The sequence below is a fragment of the Delphinus delphis genome, chromosome 12, assembly GCF_949987515.2.
Source record: "Delphinus delphis chromosome 12, mDelDel1.2, whole genome shotgun sequence".
In the NCBI taxonomy this organism is placed as follows: domain Eukaryota; kingdom Metazoa; phylum Chordata; class Mammalia; order Artiodactyla; family Delphinidae; genus Delphinus; species Delphinus delphis.
The window spans coordinates 14,406,925-14,428,078 of record NC_082694.2 but is presented as its reverse complement, the minus strand read 5'-3'; the positions used below and the strand labels follow the sequence as shown (position 1 = coordinate 14,428,078).

Sequence of the window (21,154 nt, the reverse complement as noted above, 5' to 3'; positions counted from 1 at the left end):
ATGCGGGCTCAGTAGTTGTGGCTCATGGGCTCTAGAGTGCAGGCTCAGTAGTTGCGGTGCACGGGCTTAGTTGCTCTGTGGCATGTGGGATCTTCCTGGACCAGGGCTTGAACCCATGTCCCCTGCATTTGCAGGCGGATTCTTAACCACTGCGCCACCGGGGGAGCCCTCCTTCCTTTCTTCTTTGCTATTTGGGACCCACTGAGGTAGGAAGCTAGGCAAGGTGGGGACCCAGAGAGGTGTCAGAGCTGAGTAAGGCAGCAGCCTAGCAAGGGTGGTGAGACTGGTTACATGCAGAGAGTTGAGTAGGGGAAGGGAATATATATGATTAAAAATAATTTAAGCAAAGTAATTTTAAAGTTAATATTACAATAAACATGTAAGCACAACATTGTAGAATGCAAAGAGAGTTTTCATATCACAGCATCTTGTTGTTATCCAAAGCATTTTAGAGGCCAGTCCTTCTAGGTATATTTGATAATGAGGAAAATAAAGTGAATTCCCCAAAGTCACATAACAACTTGATGGCATAGTTGAGTCTAGAATCCTGGGATTCAGATTCCCAGGTCACCACTCTTTCTACAACAAAATAGCAGTGCTCAAAGACTTGATCTGCTTATCGTAAAAAAGTGGATTATCAGAATGAAAACACTGGTCAGGAAAGAATATTCCAATGGCTTTTTTTTTTTTTTTTTTTGCCACATCACACACCATGGGGGATCTTAGTCCCCTGACTAGGGTTGGAACCTGTCCCCCTGCAGTGGAAGCTCGGATTCTTAACCACGGGACTGCCAGGGAAGTCCCTCTAATGGCATTTTCTTATAAATTCCCCAATTTCAACTATTTGGAAAAATTGTGGTCGTTCAGATTTCTGCCCTAAAAAGTGGGTTTATATATGCTCAGTTATTGCTCTTCCAGAAGAACATCTTTGTTGAATAGGAACACATCACTGTGTGCTCAAAAATGCAGAAATCAGAAAACAAAAAAAATTGTAGAAATTAGAACTTTATTATATTATAAACATTTCCAGAATATAAACTGATTTTGTATCAAGACTTCTTGAAACGTTTAAAACTGTATGTAACTTAAGCTTATTATAATGTATGTCATTTTCCACTTTCCAATCTAGAAAATATACTGCAAGTTAGATCTAGCGAAGGGAAAAAAAAATCAATCTAAACTGCTTCACAGATATATAAAAACACCCACCCCAAACTAAAAGCCAATCAAGAAATAGATTCTGTAAAGCCTATTAATCCTCCAATTTAAAATAAATGACCTCCCAAGGGAAAAATACTTCCACCATCATAGCAATTTGATGAATAAAAGCAGAGCCACCCTCATTAAGGGAAATTACATTACGCATAAGAAAAATGTAGTAATGATTTTAGAAGAGAAGAAAAGTAATTTCCATGTTGGAGAGCAAGTACATTAAATGTTTTCTGTTCACTTAGGCTCTGTACCTGTTCACATGAAAAGAGCGATATGAACGTGGACAACGTAAAACCAAGCTCCTCAACTATTTTTTCAGTTTAACCTCAGGAGAACCAATGCAAGAGCTTCAAAATCCAAGGATAGACTGGTCCCAAAGCATCTCCTCTTCTGTCCTTTCTTTCCCTTGTTCCTTTTTCTCTTTTCTACGCTTACGTTTCTCTTTCTTAGAGGCTACATCTCGGCTTTTTTTCTCCTTTTGGTTCTTAGGCTTTTCTGTACTGACTCTGACTGTTTCCGCCTCTGTTTTGTTTCTTTGGATGCTCTTGTGTTTGTCTAAATCTATTTCCTCATAAGCTTTCTTCCTCTTATGCTTGGGCCGCTCCTCTTCCGGCTTTTCCTGGCCTTCCTCTGGGTGCCTTTTTCTCTTCTGATGTATCTGTTTATAACTAGCTTGATGGGCACTGGTACTGTTTTCTAAGGAGAGGTGCCTGTAAACTCCAGATTCTACACTGTATGAGCTACAGTTATACTCTTGTTGACTAAAGTTCAGGGCTACTGGTTTTCCTGAGAAACAGTCCCTGGTGAATTGACAGTTGCTCAGGGAGTCTAGTCTCAGCCTGCTGTCATGAGCTGGTAGCCACAGAGGTAACTGCTTCTCCACTGCTTGTGAGATATTGCATGGTCTTCGGTAGGTCTGGATGGGTTCATAAGGGAGTCTTTGATCAAACATTCTACCCCTGGGTCTAGAATCAACCTCTTCTTTGTATCCACAGGTTTCCAAATAATCCTCTCTCATCTTTCTGAAACAAGTCTTTGGCTCTAAGCCTCTGGCTTTCTGCACTTTGATATAATCTTCAAGTTCATCTTGAAAAGAGTCAGATGTCTTCTTTGAACGATTCATTAGGTTGACAAGGGATTCTCTGTAGAGAAGATGGGAGAAAATTCTTCTTACTATATTATTTTATGCTGAATATTTCCTTTACTCTTGAAAAGAGTCTCAAAAAACAAAATAAAGAAGCCCAAACAAATTAAAACTACTTTGGCATGAAAGTTAAACATCATGACATTAAATGCCAAAAAGGAGCATCAGAAAGGTCAAATACTGCCTAGGCCACTCACAAATAATTTTATCTTTCTCAGAAGTGGGATGAAGAGGGTAGAAAGGAGCTGACATATAGAATTCTTTTGTAGGGCTAAAAACGTAAGGAATTAGGGATACAACAACTTACACATCCATGGTGACTGTCCTGATCTGAATGTTCAAACAATTTCTAAAGTTCAGAATAGTCAATTTTTTGTATACTGTTGTCTAAGAAAAGAAATAAACCATAGAGAAGTAATTTGATCTTTAAAAATCTTCTGTTTACTCACACAAAATAAAATGAACACATATACTCACCTGACTAGAGTATTTTAAGACTTAATAATACAAGGATGTTTGTAAAATGGTTTGGGAATGCTGGAAATTAGAAATTCAGCTACGAGACAAAACTAATCGTAGGTACAGGGCATGAGGAAAGACGAGGGACAAGAGTTCCGTATCTTCCGAACAGGGTCTTGGATTTCATTCCATTACTTCTGATTGGTGAAAAAAGCATTCTAGAATGCCTTCTGGTTTGTTCTCTATTAAAGCACTGGTGGGAGGGGTAAGGAAGGAAATGGAGGTGACAGCTGAGAGGGGCTAGGATTTATATGTAGAGAAAAGTTTCAAAAGAAATTTAAATCAGATAATGCTAGTCTTTGTTTGCTTGTTTAAATTTCTTTTGGCAGGTGGGGGCAGTACAACTACTATTTCTCTTTCTCTCCACCCACCTCAAATCCTGCGTTACAAATCTAGCAGAAAAGGTACTCACTATGAGATGATAATGCGCTAGATATTTTTGTGTTGTACTTTATTTCCAAAAATTAGGAGGCAGCGTAACCCATGTAGAATCACACATTTCTGTCCATTAACAGAACAAGTCTGAGAGCAAAATCTAGAGTCACTAGTGATCAGCTAGCTTTACTGGCAATTTGAGATTAAAAAGAAAATCTAAATGAAGCCTAATTTGGTGAGCCAGAAAATTCAGCCCTTATTCTACTCAAACAGTATAAAAATTCTGACTAGAGCAAAATAATGTAACAAATAATTGATTAAATACGGGTAAAAAAATTTGAACAGACACTTCAGAAAAGAATATATACAAATGGACAATAAACAAATGAAAGATGCTCAGTGTCATTCGTCATCAAGTAAATGTCAATTAAAAGCACAAAAAGGTACTACTTCACACTCACTAGAAAGACTGAAATTAAAGAGACTGGTGAGGATGTGCAACAACTGGAATTCTCATACATTGCTGGTAGGGATGTAAAATGATACAACTACTTGGAAGACAGTCTGGTAGTTTCTGAGGAAGTTAAACATACACCTCACATACGATCCAGTTATTCCACTCCTAGATATTTATCCAAAAGAAAAGGAGGTATATGTCCACATAAAGACTTATACATGAATGTTCATAGCAGTGTTATTTGTAATAGCCCTGGAAAGGAAAAAAAAAAAAAACCCAAATATTGATCAACAGGTGAATGCATAAATCAAATAGTGGTATCTCTATAGAATGGAATCAATGATAAAAAGGAATAGGTTATTGATACACTTGAAATAGATGAATCTCAAAATCATCATGCTGAATGAAAGAAGCCTGACAAAAGAGTACATACTATATTATTCCGTATATATAAAGCTCTTGAAAATGGAAACTAACCTGTAGTAACACAGTGGTTGCTTGGGGATGAGGCAGGAAAAAGTAGGAGGGAGTGATTGTAAATGGCACTTTTGTGGGTATGGATATGTTTACTATCTTAATTGTGGTGATCATTTCATAGGTATATACACCTCTCAAGACCTATCAAATTGTATACCTGGAATACATACAGTTTACTGTATGTCAACTATACCTCAATAAAACTGTTAAAAGTCACTAATAAGATTAAAAAGATGTTGATACTTGTTAAAACTGGATGGTGGGTGCATGAGCGTTCATAATACTGCTTTCTCTCCTTATATGTTTAAATATGTTTTATAATAAAAAGATTTCACCTCATAGCCGCTAGGCTGGCTATAATCAAAAAGACAGAGAGGTGCCACTTGTTGAGACACAGATCAAGGAAGAGCCCCTGTAGCAATCATCTATCCTATAAGCTTATAGCCTCATCCACCAGAGGGCAGACAGCAGAAGCAAGAAAAACTATGATTCTGCAGCCTGCGGAAGGAAAATCACATTCACAGAAAGATAGACAAAATGAAAAGACAGAGGACATTGTACCAGATGAAGGAACAAGGTAAAACCCCAGAAAAACAACTAAATGAAGTGGAGATAGGCAACCTTCCAGAAAAAGAATTCAGAATAATGATAGTGAAGATGATCCAGGATCCTGGAAAAAGAATGGAGGCAAAGATTGAGAAGATGCAAGAAATGTTTAACAAAGACCTAGAAGAATTAAAGAACAAACACCTAGAAGAATTAAAGAACAAACAAACAGAGATGAACAATACAATAACTGAAATGAAAAATACACTAGAAGGAATCAATAGCAGAATAACTGAGGCAGAAGAACGGATAAGTGACCTACCTGGAAGACAGAATGGTGGAATTCACTGCCACGGAACAGAATAAAGAAAAAAGAATGCAAAGAAATGAAGACAGCCTAAGGGACCTCTGGGACAACATTAAACTCACCAACATTCGCATTATAGGGGTCCCAGAAGGAGAAGAGAGAGAGAAAGGACCCAAGAAAATATTTGAAGAGATTATAGTCAAAAACTTCCCTAACATGGGAAAGGAAACAGCCACCCAAGTCCAGGAAGCACAGAGAGTCCCAGGCAGGATAAACCCAAGGAGAAACACGTTGAGACACATAGTAATCAAATTGACAAAAATTAAAGACAAAGAAAAATTATTGAAAGCAACAAGGGAAAAATGACAAATAACATACAAGGGAACTCCCATAAGGTTAACAGCTGATTTCTCAGCAGAAACTCTACAAGCCAGAAGGAAGTGGCAAGATATACTTAAAGTGATGAAAGGGAAGAACCTACAACCAAGATTACTCTACCTGGCAAGGATCTCACTCAGATTTGATGGAGAAATCAAAAGCTTTACAGACAAGCAAAAGCTAAGAGAATTCAGCACCACCAAACCAGCTTACAACAAATGCTAAAGGAACTTCTCTAAGTGGGAAACACAAGAGAAGAAAATGACCTACAAAAACAAACCCAAAACAATTAAGAAAACGGTAATAGGAACATACATATCAATAATTACCTTAAATGTGAATGGATTAAATACTCCAACGAAAAGACACAGACTGGCTGAATGGATACAAAAACAAGACCCATATATATGCTGTCTACAAGAGACCCACTTCAGACCTAGGGACACATACAGACTGAAAGTGAGGGGATGGAAAAAGATATTCCATGCAAATGGAAATCAAAAGAAAGCTGGAGTAGCAATACTCATGTCATATAAAAGAGACTTTAAAATAAAGAATGTTACAAGACACAAGGAAGGACACTACATAATGATCAAGGCATCATCCAAGAAGAAGATATAACAATTATAAATATATATAGACCCAACATAGGAGCACCTCAATACATAAGGCAACCACTAACAGCTATAAAAGAGGAAATTGACAGTAACACAATAATAATGGGGGACTTTAACCCCTCACTTACATCAATGGACAGATCATCCAAACAGAAAATTCATAAGGAAACACAAGCTTTAAATAACACAATAGACCAGATAGATTTAACTGATATTTATAGGACATTCCATCCAAAAACAGCAGATTACACTTTCTTCTCAAGTGCTCATAGATCATTCTCTAGGATAGATCACATCTTGGGTCACAAATCAAGCCTCAGTAAATTTAAGAAAATTGAAATCATATCAAGCATCTTTTCTGACCACAACGCTATGAGATTAGAAATCAATTACAGGGGAAAAAATGTAAAAAAACAAACACATGGAGGCTAAACAATACGTTACTAAATAACCAAGAGATCACTGAAGAAATCAAAGAGGAAATCAAAAAATACCTAGAGACAAATGACAATGAAAACATGACGATCCAAAACCTATGGGATGCAGCAAAAGCAGTTCTAAGAGGGAAGTTTATAGCAATATAAGCTTACCTCAAGAAACAATAAAAATCTCAAACAAACAATCTAAACTTACACCTAAAGGAACTAGAGAAAGAAGAACAAACAAAACCCGAAGTTAGTAGAAGGAAAGAAATCATAAAGATCAGAGCAGAAATAAATGAAATAGAAACAAAGAAAACAATAGCAAAGATCAATAAAACTAAAAGGTGGTTCTTTGAGAAGATAAACAAAATGATAAACCATTAGCCAGACTCATCAAGAAAAAGAGGGAAAGGACTCAAATCAATGAAATTAGAAATGAAAAAGGAGAAGTTACAACAAACACTGCAGAAATACAAAGCATCCTAAGAGACTACTACAAGCAACTCTATGCCAATAAAACGGACAACCTGGAAGAAATAGACACATCCTTGGAAAGGTATAGACACATAGGTATAACCTTCTAAAACTGACCAGGAAGAAATAGAAAATATGAACAGACCAATCACAAGTAATGAAATTGAACCTGTGATTAAAAATCTTCCAACAAACAAAAGTCCAGGACCAGATGGCTTCACAGGTGAAACTGTAGAGGAAGGAAAACTCCCAAATTCATTCTATAAGGCTACCATCACCCTGATACCAAAACCAGACAAAGATACTACAAAAAAAGAAAATTACAGACTAATATCACTGATGAATATAGATGCAAAAATCCTCAACAAAATACTAGCAAATGGAATCCAACAACACATTAAAAGGATCATACACCGTGATCAAGTGGGATTTATCCCAGGGATGCAAGGATTCTTCAATATATGCAAATCAATCCATGTGATACACCATATTAACAAATTGAAGAAGAAAAACCATACGATCATCTCAATAGATCAGAAAAAGCTTTTGACAAAATTCAACACCCATTTATGATAAAAACTCTCCAGAGAGTGGGCATAGAGGGAACCTACCTCAACATAATACAGGCCATATATGACAAACCCACAGCAACATCATTCTCAATGGTGAAAAACTAAAAGCATTTCCTCTAAGATCAGAAACAAGACAAGGATGTCCACTCTCGCCACTATTATTCAATATAGCTTTGCAGGTCCTAGCCATGGCAATCAGAGAAGAAAAAGAAATGAAAGGAATACAAATTGCAAAAGAAGAAGTAAAACTCTCACTGCCTGCAGATGACATGACACTACACATAGAGCATCCTAAAGATGCCACCAGAAAACTACTAGAGCTAATCAATGAATTTGGTAAAGTTGCAGGATACAAAATTAATGCACAGAAATCTCTTGCATTCCTATACACTAACAACGAAAGATCAGAAAGAGAAATTAAGGAAACACTCCCATTTACCACTGAAACAAAAAGAATAAAATACCTAGGAATAAACCTTCCTAGGTAGACAAAAGGCCTGTATGCAGAAAAGTATAAGACACTGATGAAAGAAATTAAAGACGATACCAACAGATGGAGAGATATACCATGTTCTTGGATGGGAAGAATCAATATTGTGAAAATGACTATACTCCCAAAGCAATCTACAGGTTCAATGCAATCCCTATCAAATTACCAAAGGCACTTTTTACATAACTAGAACAAAAAATCTTAAAATTTGTATGGAGACACAAAAGATCCTGAATAGCTAAAGCAGTCTTGAGGGAAAAAAATGGAGCTGGAAGAATCAGACTCCCTGACTTCAGACTATACTACAAAGCTACAGTAATCAAGACAATATGGTACTGTCACAAAAACAGAAATATAGATCAATGGAACAAGATAGAAAGCCCAGAGATAAACCCACGCACCTATGGTCAACTAATCTATGACAAAGGAGGCAAGGATATACAATGGAGAAAAGACAGTCTCTTCAATAAGTGATGCTGGGAAAACTGGACAGCTAGTTACATGTAAAAGAATGAGATTAGAACACTCCCTAACACCATAAATAAAAATAAACTAAAAATGGATTAGAGACCTAAATGTAAGACCAGACACTATAAAACTCTTAGAGGAAAACATAGGAAGAACACTCTTTGACATAAATCACAGCAGGATCTTTTTTGATCCACCTCCTAGAGTAATGGAAATAAAAACAAAAATAAACAAATGGGACCTAATGAAACTTAAAGCTTTTGCAAAGCAAAGGAAACTACAAACAAGATGAAAAGACAACCCTCGGAATGGGAGAAAATATTTGCCAACGAATCAACGGACAAAGGATTAATCTCCAAAATATATAAACAGCTCAATATTAAAAAACAAACAAACAACCCAATCCAAAAATGGGCAGAAGACCTAAATAGACATTTCTCCAAAGAAGACATACAGATGGCCAACAAACACATGAAAGGATGCTCAACATCACTAATTATTAGAGAAATGCAAATCAAAACCACAATGAGGTATCACCTCACACCAGTTAGAATGGGCATCATAAGAACATCTACAAACAACAAATGCTGGAGAGGGTGTGGAGAAAAGGGAACCCTCTTGCACTATTGGTGGGAATGCAAATTGATACAGCCACTATGGAGAACAGTATGGAGGTTCCTTAAAAAACTAAAAATAGGGCTTCCCTGGTGGCGCAGTGGTTGAGAGTCCACCTGCCGATGCAGGGGATACAGGTTCGTGCCCTGGTCTGGGAAGATCCCACATGCTGTGGAGCGGCTAGGCCCGTGAGCCATGGACGCTGAGCCTGTGCATACGGAGCCTGTTGCTCCGCAATGGGAGAGGCCACAACAGTGAGAGGTCCGCGTACCGCAAAAAAAAAACAAAACTAAAAATAGAATTACCATATGACCCAACAATCCCACTACTGGGCATATACCCACAGAAAACTGTAATTCAAAAAGACACATGCACCCCAATGTTCACTGCAGCACTATTTACAATAGCCACGTCATGGAAGCAACCTAAATGCCCATCGACAGACGAATGGATAAAGAAAATGTGGTATATATATACAATGGAGTACTACTCAGCCATAAAAAGGAACTAAATTGGGTCATTTGCAGAGACATGGATGGATCTAGAGACTGTCATACAGAGTGAAGTAAGTCAGAAAGAGAAAAACAAATATCACATATTAACGCATATATGTGGAACCTAGAAAAATGGTACAGATGGACCTGTTTTCAGGGCAGAAATAGAAACACAGATGTAGAGAACAAACGTATGGACACCAAGGGGGGGAAAGTGGTGGTGGGGTGGTGGTGTGATGAACTGGGAGATTGGGATTGACATATATACACTAATATGTATAAAATGGATAACTCATAAGAACCTGCTGTATAAAAAAAGACAAAAAAAGACATAATAATAAGTGTTGACAAAAAGGAGGAAAAACTGGAAACTTCATTCATTCTTGGTGCGAATATAAAATGTGCAGCTACTTTGGAAAACAGTTTGGCAGTTCCTCAAAGTGTCAAACATAGAGTTACCACGTAACCCCAGCAATTTCACTCTTAGGTTTCAACGCAAGAGGACTGAAAATCTATGTCCACACAAAAAGTTGTACAAAAATGTACACAGCAGCACTATTCCTAACAGCTAAAGGCAGAAATGACTCAGTGATCATCAACTGATGAATGGATAAATAAAATGTGGCAATTCACACAATGGAATATTATTCAGCAATAAAAAGGAATGAAATACTAATAAACAGTACAACGTGGATGAACCTTGAAGACATGCAGAGTGAAAGAATCCAATCCCAAAAGATCACAGATGGTGCAGAGATCAATGAAGAGGTGAATGGAACCTTACCCTTATCAGGTTGAGAACTTGGTGGAGAAATTTGATCATATTCACCCATTAATTGCTTCAGTTTCTTAGCATGAACTTTCCCCAAATAGTGACACGGTGCAACAACTGAGCTAAAAACCATGATGCAGAGATTTAAAAATCTATTTTTTGTCCAATACTCCACTCCCATTTACCTGAAACCAAACACAATCTTGTTATAACAATTAAATAATTCAAAGTTTAGAATTACATCAACATAGATCAATCATCTGAAAACGCATAAAATGCACCTTCAATTTCTTATTTTGCTCCCTGTAAATCTGAAAGTAAAGCTAACTTTTTGAGTATGTATTTTACCCTTGAAAAATAAATAATATTGTTTATTTTAGAGAAAGTGATCCAAAGTTTACACCTCTGAATTTGAAGATACCACTCATGAGTTTTAATATATCTGATCTGAATTAACACTTTTAAGAGTTTTGCTTGCTTTCAAGTCAAAGTACCAGCTTCAGTATAAAAAATACTAACAATTTAGAAGCCCTTTATTTTCAACCTACCTCATAATGTGAAATCCACTGCAATTCAAATTATGGCACTATTCCTTACAAGCCTTTTACAAAAGGTATCTGTAAAAAGTTCAGTCTTTGCTCATTCAACGTGGTATCTATGAATAAAATAAAGGGAGGTAAGACATTTAGGGTAATATTTTCAATCTTCAACTGAATATCATTTCATATACCATCTCAAACTTTAATTTCCTAAGTGCTTGCAAGGCTAACGTGCTGGCTTTTTGCTTATTAGAATGACAATTTTAGTATAAAAACATCTAGTAAGCCTCTGATATTTACTATGGTAATATATTTTTTAGTCCAGAAAATACCATTCTGAAGGAGAAGTTATTAGGGCACCAGTAGAACTCTGGACTTTATGGAAATGATCTGGGGCATCCAGCCTTAGTACTTCGTGTCTTACAGCAGACTTGTTACTGACTTCTACTGACCTCTGTAATCGCTAAAATCCCAGAGGTAGCATCTCTCTCTCCACATTGGCTGTCTTCTCCCATCTGGTACTTAATGTAATTGACTAATTTCTCTAAATGCAGGACTTTACACTTCATCTTGTAATGGGTTTAGGCCACCTAAACCTCTGACAATCTTTAAAATTCAAATTGTTTTAATCTTGACATTTGCTACTTTTGCCACACATAGTTTTTATATGCATTCAGTCTATGTGTTCATCCATGTTACTGGTGAAAACTTTAAGTAGGAAGACAGTAAGATAACACCTATGGCATGCTACAAAGCATTCACCTCTTTCCTTCATCTAGGATTGCTCTATTCATTCCCAATAAGAAAGACATTAAGAATTTCATAGAATCTGAGTTTATTCCAAAATTAAATTCAGCATCTTTATGTGAACACTCTATGCTTCTCCACGGCGCTCCCCACCATCTTCCTTCTTATGAGTCTGATTATTCAAATCTATTTGTACTATATAAATGTCTTATTTTTCCATTTTATTAATATTTGAAAAATACATGACATGTCTTCCTAAATTGTAACTATTCTTTCTACAGCAATCGTTCTCAATCTCAACCATTTTGACCAAAGCATTCTATACAGTCAGACAAGTGAACTCTTATTGCCTGGAGGTCTAGGGAGTATACAGCCTAGAGATCAATCACAGAAAGATGTATTTCAAGTTTCATGATTAACCTTAAAACCTCATGAACTTCTTGAATTCTAGTCTTAAAACATCCAGTTTATGTAAAAGTTTTAACTTAATCTTTAAATAAAATGTGCCATTTAAACTTCAAGTACCTCCTGGCACACTGCTGGATACCCCAAAATCTCAAGGAAAACTGAGTGTCCTCACTGAAGAATATGATCCCACAACATTCCTCTGATCTACCAGATGGTTCACAAAAGAAAATAAGGCATGGCATCACTTGTACTTTTAGTAAACCTGAAATTGCCTTTTATGGTCACTTCAAAGTATTACATTTACAAGTCACCTATTAATAATTTGTTCTGTAACACTTACCCAGCATTGCCCTTACCATGTACCAGGTACTATTTCAGCACTTAAGAATAGTAACTAATTTTATCCTCCTAAGAAGCCTATGGGCTAAGTACTGTTATGATTCATAGTTAATAGATGAGGAAACTGAGGCATAGAAAAGTTGAGGAACATGTCTGTGATTGCAGTTAATAAATGACAGGAGCAGTCTGGCTCCAGAATCTGTTATTAACTGATATGCTTGGCTGCCTTTCCAACTGATGTAAAACTTCTCCACGTCTGGAATCCACTTCTCCGCTTTTACAAAACCTGAAATATTTTCTGATCTCCAGGGCTTTACACAGCTCTCCATTTAAAAAAATGAAAAGTTAGCCACAAAATGGTGGAACGCATTCTTATTTCATACATCAGACAAAGGACTTATATCTAGAATAAATAAAGAACTCTATGACTCAATAATAAGACAAACTCAGTTAAAATGGGCAAACAATTTGAACAGACATTTCAGAAAAAATAAAGAAACAGCCAAGTAAATGCGAATTAAAACCAGAAGATAATACTACACCATCATCAGAAGGACTAAATTAAAAGGACTGAAAATACCAAGTGTTGGTAAGGACGCTGAACAACTGGAACTCCCATACACTACTAGTTAGAATTTAAAATGGTACAACTTTACAATCTGACAATTTCTTTGAAAGTTAAATACCTACTATATGATCCGGTCATTTCACTCATATGTATTTGCCCAAGAGAACTGAAAACATATGTCCATGCAAAGACCTGTACATGAATATTCACAGCAGCTTTATTTGTAATAGCCCAAAACTGAAACAACCCTAATGTCTATCAACAAGGGAATGGGTAAACAAAATGTGGTATGTCCATACAACAGAATTATTCAGCTGTAAAAATGAACGATATAGCAAGACATACAACATGGATGAATCACAAAATCATCATGTTGAGTAAGACACAAAAGAGTACCTACTATGAGTCTACTTATAAAAAGTTCTAGAAATGCAAACTAATCTATAGTAATAGAAAGCAGATTAGTGGTTGCCAGGGACAGGGGCGGAGGGAGGGATGGACTGTAAAGGGGCAGGAGGAAACTGCTGGGGTTGGTGGAAACATTCGGCATTTTGTTTATGAAGGTGGTTTCATGGGAGTATACACCTGTCAAAAACTCATTGAACTGTACACTTTAAATAAGTGTCGTTTATTGTAAGTATACCTCAGTAAAGTGTACGAGAGGACCTTAAAGATCTATAATGAATGTTTTGAAAAAAAAATTCTACCTTAATTTGTTAAACTGGAGTTTTAAGTGTTGGCTTTGTTTCTAGAAAGATCACCCACCTAACAAAGCTTGAGTCACCTACGCAGAACTACTGGTTGTCATACTATGTTAATTATCTCACTGCTTCTAGGAGCCAGACATAGGGACTCTAGAGTCAGTTCTGGCATTTGTTAGTTATATGACCTTGGTCAAGTTTCTCAACCTCTAACACAGGATATAACATACACCTCAGAGTTGCTGTGTGTCTTAAGGAAATCAGTAAATGTAAAGTGCTTAGAAGAGTGCATGGCACATAGTGAGTGCTGTACAGCTGAGCTGTTTTTATTGCTATTCAGGATTTCATCTACTTAACTGATACAACGAAATGTTTTTCCAACCAATTATTCTAGTAACTACAGAAAGTAGAAAAGGTTATGGGTAAACAGGTCAGGAGTGCCTGACAGGAGTACCTATCTATTCTTTGTATTTCAAGCTAACTCATGTTTCAGAGGGACTTTGTTTTTTTGGTTTTTTTTTTTTTAATGAAAGCTGATAGTTCAACTTGATCCTTACTATCTTTTCTGATTGCTCTGATTTTAAACCAACTCTTTATAAAGATTTCAGTTTACGTCCTGTGTTAATGTCTGCTACATACAATGTCTAAAAGAATATGGAGTGTCAAGCAGAAACACGCAGGCTATTTACAAGCTGGTATTAGGTCTCAAGCAAGAAATAGTTTGTCTCTTCTGAAACTAACCTGGAGTATTTTTTCAGTTGTACCTTCTAAAATTTTTGCAAAAAATCTAGCAAAATTCTGAAAACTTGACATTCCTATTTGTACACCACAAGCCTAGTTATAGACCAACACTCACAATGCCATTTACTTCCAGGAAAGATATCATAGTGGAAAGAGAAAGAAAATGGAATCTTTTATTTTGGAGAAATGAAACTATGCACGTTGTTATTCAATTGCTGTACAAGGTTTGGTCTTTTTTATTTCAATATTAGTAGCTAAAGCCATTGCAAAAGCTAAAGTAATAAAAACACTGCACGTGAACTACTGAGTTAAATATGAAACACATGAAGAGTATGAATTACTCGTAATTCAAAACTGTCTAAAAAATGCTTCATATCTTAATAAAATACTAAGAACCACTCCACTTTTCCTAATTCTAGACCTGTCAGAGAGAATTTGTTACATTCCAACCACCCTTTTAGAAATAGCAAAACCTGAATTTAACTTTTACATTGTATGAAATGTTTTTAATATGCCTCAATAGGTTTAATAGGTTGAACGAGCAAATCAACTCAATTTGAGTGAAAAATTTACTAAAATTTTTCACGCCCACAGCACATTATTTGATTTGTGTTGTGACATGGTATTAAAACATAGTACAGCATAAAGGTTTTAAAAATATTTATTAAATATCTTTAATCACTTAAGAAAAAAATGTTTGAGCAAAATTAGGAATGTTAATTTGCTGAGTTTTAGGTGTAATTAGGTTCCCTTTAATAAATTCTTCCTCTTTAATAAATATACCAAATTAATGGCATGTTCCTATACTTTTAAACTTAGTTCACTAAGAAGCATTAAAAGACAATTTTCCCCACTATTTGCATCTTCTTTCTCTCAGCAATGTTATGTAGCATTCACTGTACTTTGTTAAAGTTATCCAAAAGTATTTTGGTTTTTGATGCAATAGTAAATAGTATTTTTTAAAAAATCTCAATGTCTAATTGCTTGTTGCTAACATTTAGAAATACTATTGGATTTGTATATTGACCTTGTATTTTGTGTCCTTTATGATAAACTCACTTCTTATTCTAGTAGCATTTCCCAGAATTCCTTGGGGTTTTCTACATAGATGATCATAGCATCTGCAAATAAAGACAGTGTGATTTCTTCCTCTCCTATCTGTAAACGTTTTTCTTTTTCTTGTCTGACTATACTGGTTAGGGCCGCTAGTACAATACTGAAAAGAAGTGGTAAGGATGGATATCCTTGCCTTGTTCCTGGCTCTTGAGATTTGCAATCTTTTAATACCATTATAATCTTAGGAAAGACTAAGTAGAACACAGCACTAAGTTTTAGGAGACTAGGTAACTGATTCTGTTATCTTAACCAAAGTATGCTGGGACTTCCCTGGTGGTCCAGTGGTTAGGACTCTGAGCTTCCACTGCAGGGGGCACAGGTTCGATCCCTGGTTGGGGAACTAATAAGATTCTGCATGTCGAGTGGTGCGGCCAAAAACAAAAAAAACCCCAAAGGAACCATTAACCAAAGTATGCTGTTTTATTTCTTTTTGTTTTGACTTTGAGGGTCAAATCCCATTTAAGAAGTTTTGAGAGATGCAGCGTGTACCTGTTAGCATCATGAATATTCTTAACTGTGTTAGTTATTAACCTTGCCTTTTCAGGAAATGAGATTAGTATGTGACCTACGAGTTTGCCAAGCTCTAGCTATTTTACACTAATACTACAACCATAAAAGTAACTGAGGATTTACTATGGCATATTTCCAATGACAAAATACAAAGAAATTAACAAAATCATTAATTACAGGCACTAGTTACATGCTTAACATAAAATATGTCTTAACTTAAACTAAACCTTTGAACATCAATAATTATATGTAATCTATGGCTAGCTAGCTCAAGGCTCTTGCTTGTGAAATTAGTTTTACTTGGACCCATGGCAGACATCCTATGTCAGAATGCCACCAAATACATGCCAGTCCTCCTAAATGAATGGGTCTGTGAATGCTCTTGTCCTAACACACAGTACCTGGTCCATAGTAGGAGCTCTAACTGTTTCCTGAATAACTGTAAGAAGGGCTGTTAGCTAGATTTTCTGTCAGTTGACTCGAATCTCTGCTTACTGTCAAGAAAACAAAGGAACATTTTTGGCAATTGCTATGTAAATGGATTTATGATTCAATAAGAATTCAGAAATGTTCTTCATTCTTAAAATGAGTCTAATTTTTTTTCCTAAAAAGCAGATAAGCAAGAACTGTTTGCTGTGGTTTTGTTTTTACTGATTTCTTAGGAATATTATTACTCAGTAGAACATTTTTTTTTTTTTTTTTTTGTGGTACGCGGGCCCCTCACTGTTGTGGCCTCTCTCGCTGCGGAGCACAGGCTCCGGACGCGCAGGCCCAGCGGCCATGGCTCACGGGCCCAGTCGCTCCGCGGCATGTGGGATCCTCCGGGACGGGGGCACGAAGCCGTGTCCCCTGCATCGGCAGGTGGACTCTCAACCACTGCGCCACCAGGGAAGCCCCTCAGTAACATTTTTAACTATCAAAAATATCTGAGAAACTTGACTGAATGAATTACAAAGTGTCCTGGAAAATCTTTCCCTTGACCATAAATGCAATGCATATTTCTTTTCATATAAGTCTGGTCATGTGGTATTTCTTTGGGTTTTTGTGATTGAGTTTAATTTCTCAATTTCCTATTTATAATCTTACACCGTCTATATATTCCCTGATCGCTAATTTTTAATCCTTACTGAGCTTTGTTTATTATCAAGCCCAATACAGAGGAGCTCCTTATAAGAGTGTTACAGCTATAGGTGAAAATGGATCTGCAGTTTTAATAGTATCAGGATCTTGAAAGTGAGAGTGGAATTTTAATAACTGGAAGCATGCCAATTCTTTGATACCTTTTGGAGGAATCTCCTAATATAGTCTTTTAAGAAAAAAGAAGATACTGGCCAAGTACTAAGCAAATTTTTTTTTCTCTTCTTGTTCATGTACTATTATATTGGCAATTACGTTAGGCTTTTATAAATATCTAAACTAAAAATACCTTGGGTCCTACTCCTACTAGTGTTTTAAACAGCATATCAAATATTTACGTGTTAAGTAGCAGTTAACTGAAAAGTTAATAGGATATTTACTCAAAGCGACAAGAGGTAATTTTTAGATAACAAGTTGTATTTTGTTTTTCAAATCCTAGTGGTCTCAAGCATAACTCAACAGACTTCATTAGTCTTTGAATGTCATTTGATGGCCATTAGAGGTCAAAGTTTCACGTTTTATGAATTGCTGTTCTAGTACACAGCCAGGCCATGGAAAGAATACCAGTATGGAGCAGCAAAATCAGTTCACAGTTTTAGAGCTGTCAAGGAGCTCAGTTTAGTTAGTGCAGACTTCCTCAACCTCGACACTACTGACGTTTTCAGTAGGATAATCCTTTGTTGTTTGTGTTGCTGGCCTGTGCATTTTAGGTTGTTTGCGGCATCTCTGGCCTATACCAAGTAGATGCCAGTAGCACCTGTAATCACCAGGCCCTTTCTTGTCCAGTGGCAAAAACCAAGGGGAAAAAAAAAAAGGCTCCAAACACTGTTAAATGTCCTCTGAGGAGGGGGTGGGGCAAAAGCACCCCTGATTTGAGAACCACTCAGTTGGGCTAGTCCAACTCCCCTCCCCACAGATGACAAAACTCAAGTCCAGGAAGTTTGGGACTTAGGGTCATACAGCTAGTTAAGAAATTAGCATTAGAACTTAACAGTCAAGACTCCTATTCCAGTATTCTCATACCACCTTGAAGCAGTATAGAAAAGTAACTGCTAGCGTCGTGTGAACTGATTTAAAGTGTTTAGTAATTGCACATATTCAAAGTCATTGCAAAAAACCAAGTCTGGCAGAAAGCTGTATTTTTTTTTTTTTTTTCGTAAGAAACTGTTTCCAAATCTTCCTGTGATGTGGCCATGGGAGCTAAGATGAATTGTAGTCTTGACACATATAAACTGCTCAGGCTTACTTGTTAGTGAAAGGCAGGAAATCTGGTACGAAAGCAGAAAATTCAAGAGATTTTATTTTTTAATATCCTAACAATCATACTAACCCAGGCTGATTGAAGACACTAAATCTAGTCTTCCAAAGGTTGTCTTCACTAAGGGACTTAATGGAACATCATTTGGTTGCAATGAAATTCTAACTTCCATTTTTAGTGAATGGAATTTATATAAAGTTCTTACAAAATGTTTTAAGAAATTTATAATACTTTACTGTTTGCCATTCCTCCAAGTGAAAGGTATAAGATTACCGAATACCACACAAAAATAGAGTATATTGTGGAAGAGGATGAAAATAAAAATTATTTTAATGAAGTTACTATATTTACTGTTGTCCCTCAGGAAAAAAGAAATTAAATTATCCAACAATGTTCTGGCTTCCACCATCTTTCTCTCTGGAGACAAAAAGCAACATAAGGCAACACTGCAAATACTAGAAATTAATTATGAAGATGGCGTAACGTTTTACTAGATCTTCTGCAGTGGGATCAAGCTCCACCGTCTAAAATCCTTTCCAAAACTTCCTTAAAGCCTAAACTCAGGGTTTGGAACCAGCAGTTTGTTTGCAGGTATACAATAATTGTAGAAACTCAAACATCTCTTAGATTGAGATGATCAAGAAATAGCTTTATGTGTTAGGGAAAATGTGCTGGTGAAAACTCTAGGCAGATATACTCCTTCCAAACTTCTGCACAAAGGCTTGACCAAACTTTAACTTGGCCTCCAGCAGCCTGTGGCTACGGCCCTCGGATGAACCAGCCCCATTTTGAGCTCAGATCTGGAAAAAGTTGGGGCTGTCAAAAGACATTTACTGTTTGTTCTAGCCAACACCTGATGACAGGTCCCTGGCCGCTCTTTAGTACTTAACTAAAAAGGGATTACGATTGTGAACCCTTGCTCTGTCCCTCTGAGATGTATGTGTGTACCTCCTACAACTTAGGAGTGTCTTTCTCAAGGATCTGGAAGCCATTCCTTTGCAGTGTAATCATCAGGAAGGACAGGGCCTCTGTCTCCCAGTCCCTGTGGGAAAACAGAATCCTCACTTCCGTAACTGCCAGCGAACTGACACAGCTCGCCTGATGCAAGGACACTACCCAACCCTTTGTAATTCTGCACGTCCCTGCCTCTACTTGAGCTCCACCTTGCCCCATTCCTACATTTTCTCTTTAAACCCCCCCGGACACCTCTGCGCAAATCGGAATGGAGCTCAGCTCTTTTCCTACTGTCAGTAGTTGCTGAATAAAAGCTGTTTTCGCCGCCCCGATGTCCTGCTTTATTAGCTTTGACGCGGGCAGGTACATATTAAAACTCAGACCACTGTCAAGATAGGGCTGTAAATCTTAGAGGCTTGTTTTACACGGCGTAATCCTCAAAAACCCGGGCAAACTCTACAAAGTGATCCCTCAAAAGCCTCACCCCCTTCTCTCCTCTAGGGCCCGGCACCTTCAAGCTCGCGTGTTTACTTCCTACTCTCCCCGAACTCCGAACTCCACTTCTCCCCACGTGTGAGTGAGGTCGCTACTTTCCAGGATGTTGATTTCACCCTGCGCAGGTCTACGCCCTTCCACGTCTGGAGCCTTTTCTCTCCTCGTCTCTGTCCCCTCGATCTCTGAGTGTCCTCATCACCCCCTTCCCTCTCCCTGACGCTTCAGATCCACGGCCTCGGCCTGGTCGCCTCTCTCCCGCTCCAACCTCAGCTTCCCCGGCAGCGATCCGTGTGGGGGCCCCGGCGCCCGTTTCCGGGCGTGGCGGGTGGAGAGGGGAGCGTACTCTCCGGGCCCGCCCGGCCTCTCCCGGGCCGTGGGGTCGAGGGGCTGAACGCCTGGGCCGCCCCCGCTGCCGGGGCGGGAACTCACCTTCTCTGAGGCAGGGGCGGCCGTCTACAACTACTGTCCCCCTCCCCGCCAACACCGCCGGCCGGTGGGTAGGCCGAGGTGCAGTAGGCGGAGAGGCAGGGACAACCGCTGCCTCCGCAGCCGAGCTAGCGGGGTGGGGGCAAGAGGCGGAGACCTGACTTCCGGAGGGGAAGTCGCCGCCACCACCAGCGGCTAACTGGACGGCACCGCCCCCATGGCGGCGAGGCGCGCTACTGCGCTTGCCCAGCAGCCCCGCTCCCAGAAAGCCCCGTTTAGCCCCGCCTTCCTGTTTACCCCGCCCCCTTCGTCCGCTACTTCCGGGGCTCGGTTCTAACCGGGCTCGGTTCTAACCTGGCTCGCGCCTGCTGTTCTTCGGCTGCTCCGGGTCTCTCCGTTGGAAGGAAGGAAGCGCTCGTGGGGCCGCTGACCTTGGGAGAGTGAATTTCAAACCACTAAGAAAAACAGTCAGGAAATCTACGGATTCTACCTCCAAAATATCTGAAAAATATATGCTTTCCTGTTTTATCTGTTTTTCTTTTCTTTGTTAGAACCTTTAATACACAGAGTAGACTGAGCAAAATCCTTGGTTATAATACGTTGTCATCATTGCTCCATAAGTGACGTTTTTCTCTCTCCTTCTGGCTCCCTCAGTATATGCGTATACACACACACACATTCATCCTTTCGTTCCCTGTCTCCCAAAGAAATCATTACCATGGTTTGTAGTCATCATTTCCTTTCATATGTATATACGTATCTTTAAAATATACATATTTATTTATTTTGGCTGCGCAGGGTCTTAGTTGCAGCACGCGAGATCTTTTCGTTGGGGCATGCATGCGGATCTAGTTCCTCCACCAGAAATCGAACCCG

The 21,154-nt window shown here is 38.2% G+C and overlaps 1 protein-coding gene across 2 annotated transcripts; it reads right to left on the bottom strand.

Moving 5' to 3' along the window:
* Window positions 1–989: 989 nt before the first annotated feature.
* Window positions 990–20,436, bottom strand: KRCC1 (lysine rich coiled-coil 1). Of its 2 annotated transcripts, XM_060027393.1 has the most exons (4): window positions 20,282–20,436; window positions 10,888–10,994; window positions 10,352–10,524; window positions 990–2,354 (listed from the first exon to the last, which is right to left on the bottom strand). In XM_060027393.1, exon 4 carries the CDS (start codon window positions 2,333–2,335, stop codon window positions 1,562–1,564), a length of 774 nt encoding a protein of 257 aa, XP_059883376.1. In that variant the 5' UTR covers window positions 2,336–2,354; window positions 10,352–10,524; window positions 10,888–10,994; window positions 20,282–20,436; the 3' UTR covers window positions 990–1,561. The 2 variants fall into 2 exon arrangements, with proteins under 2 accessions (XP_059883376.1, XP_059883375.1); XM_060027392.1 differs by lacking the exon at window positions 10,352–10,524.
* Window positions 20,437–21,154: the final 718 nt, after the last annotated feature.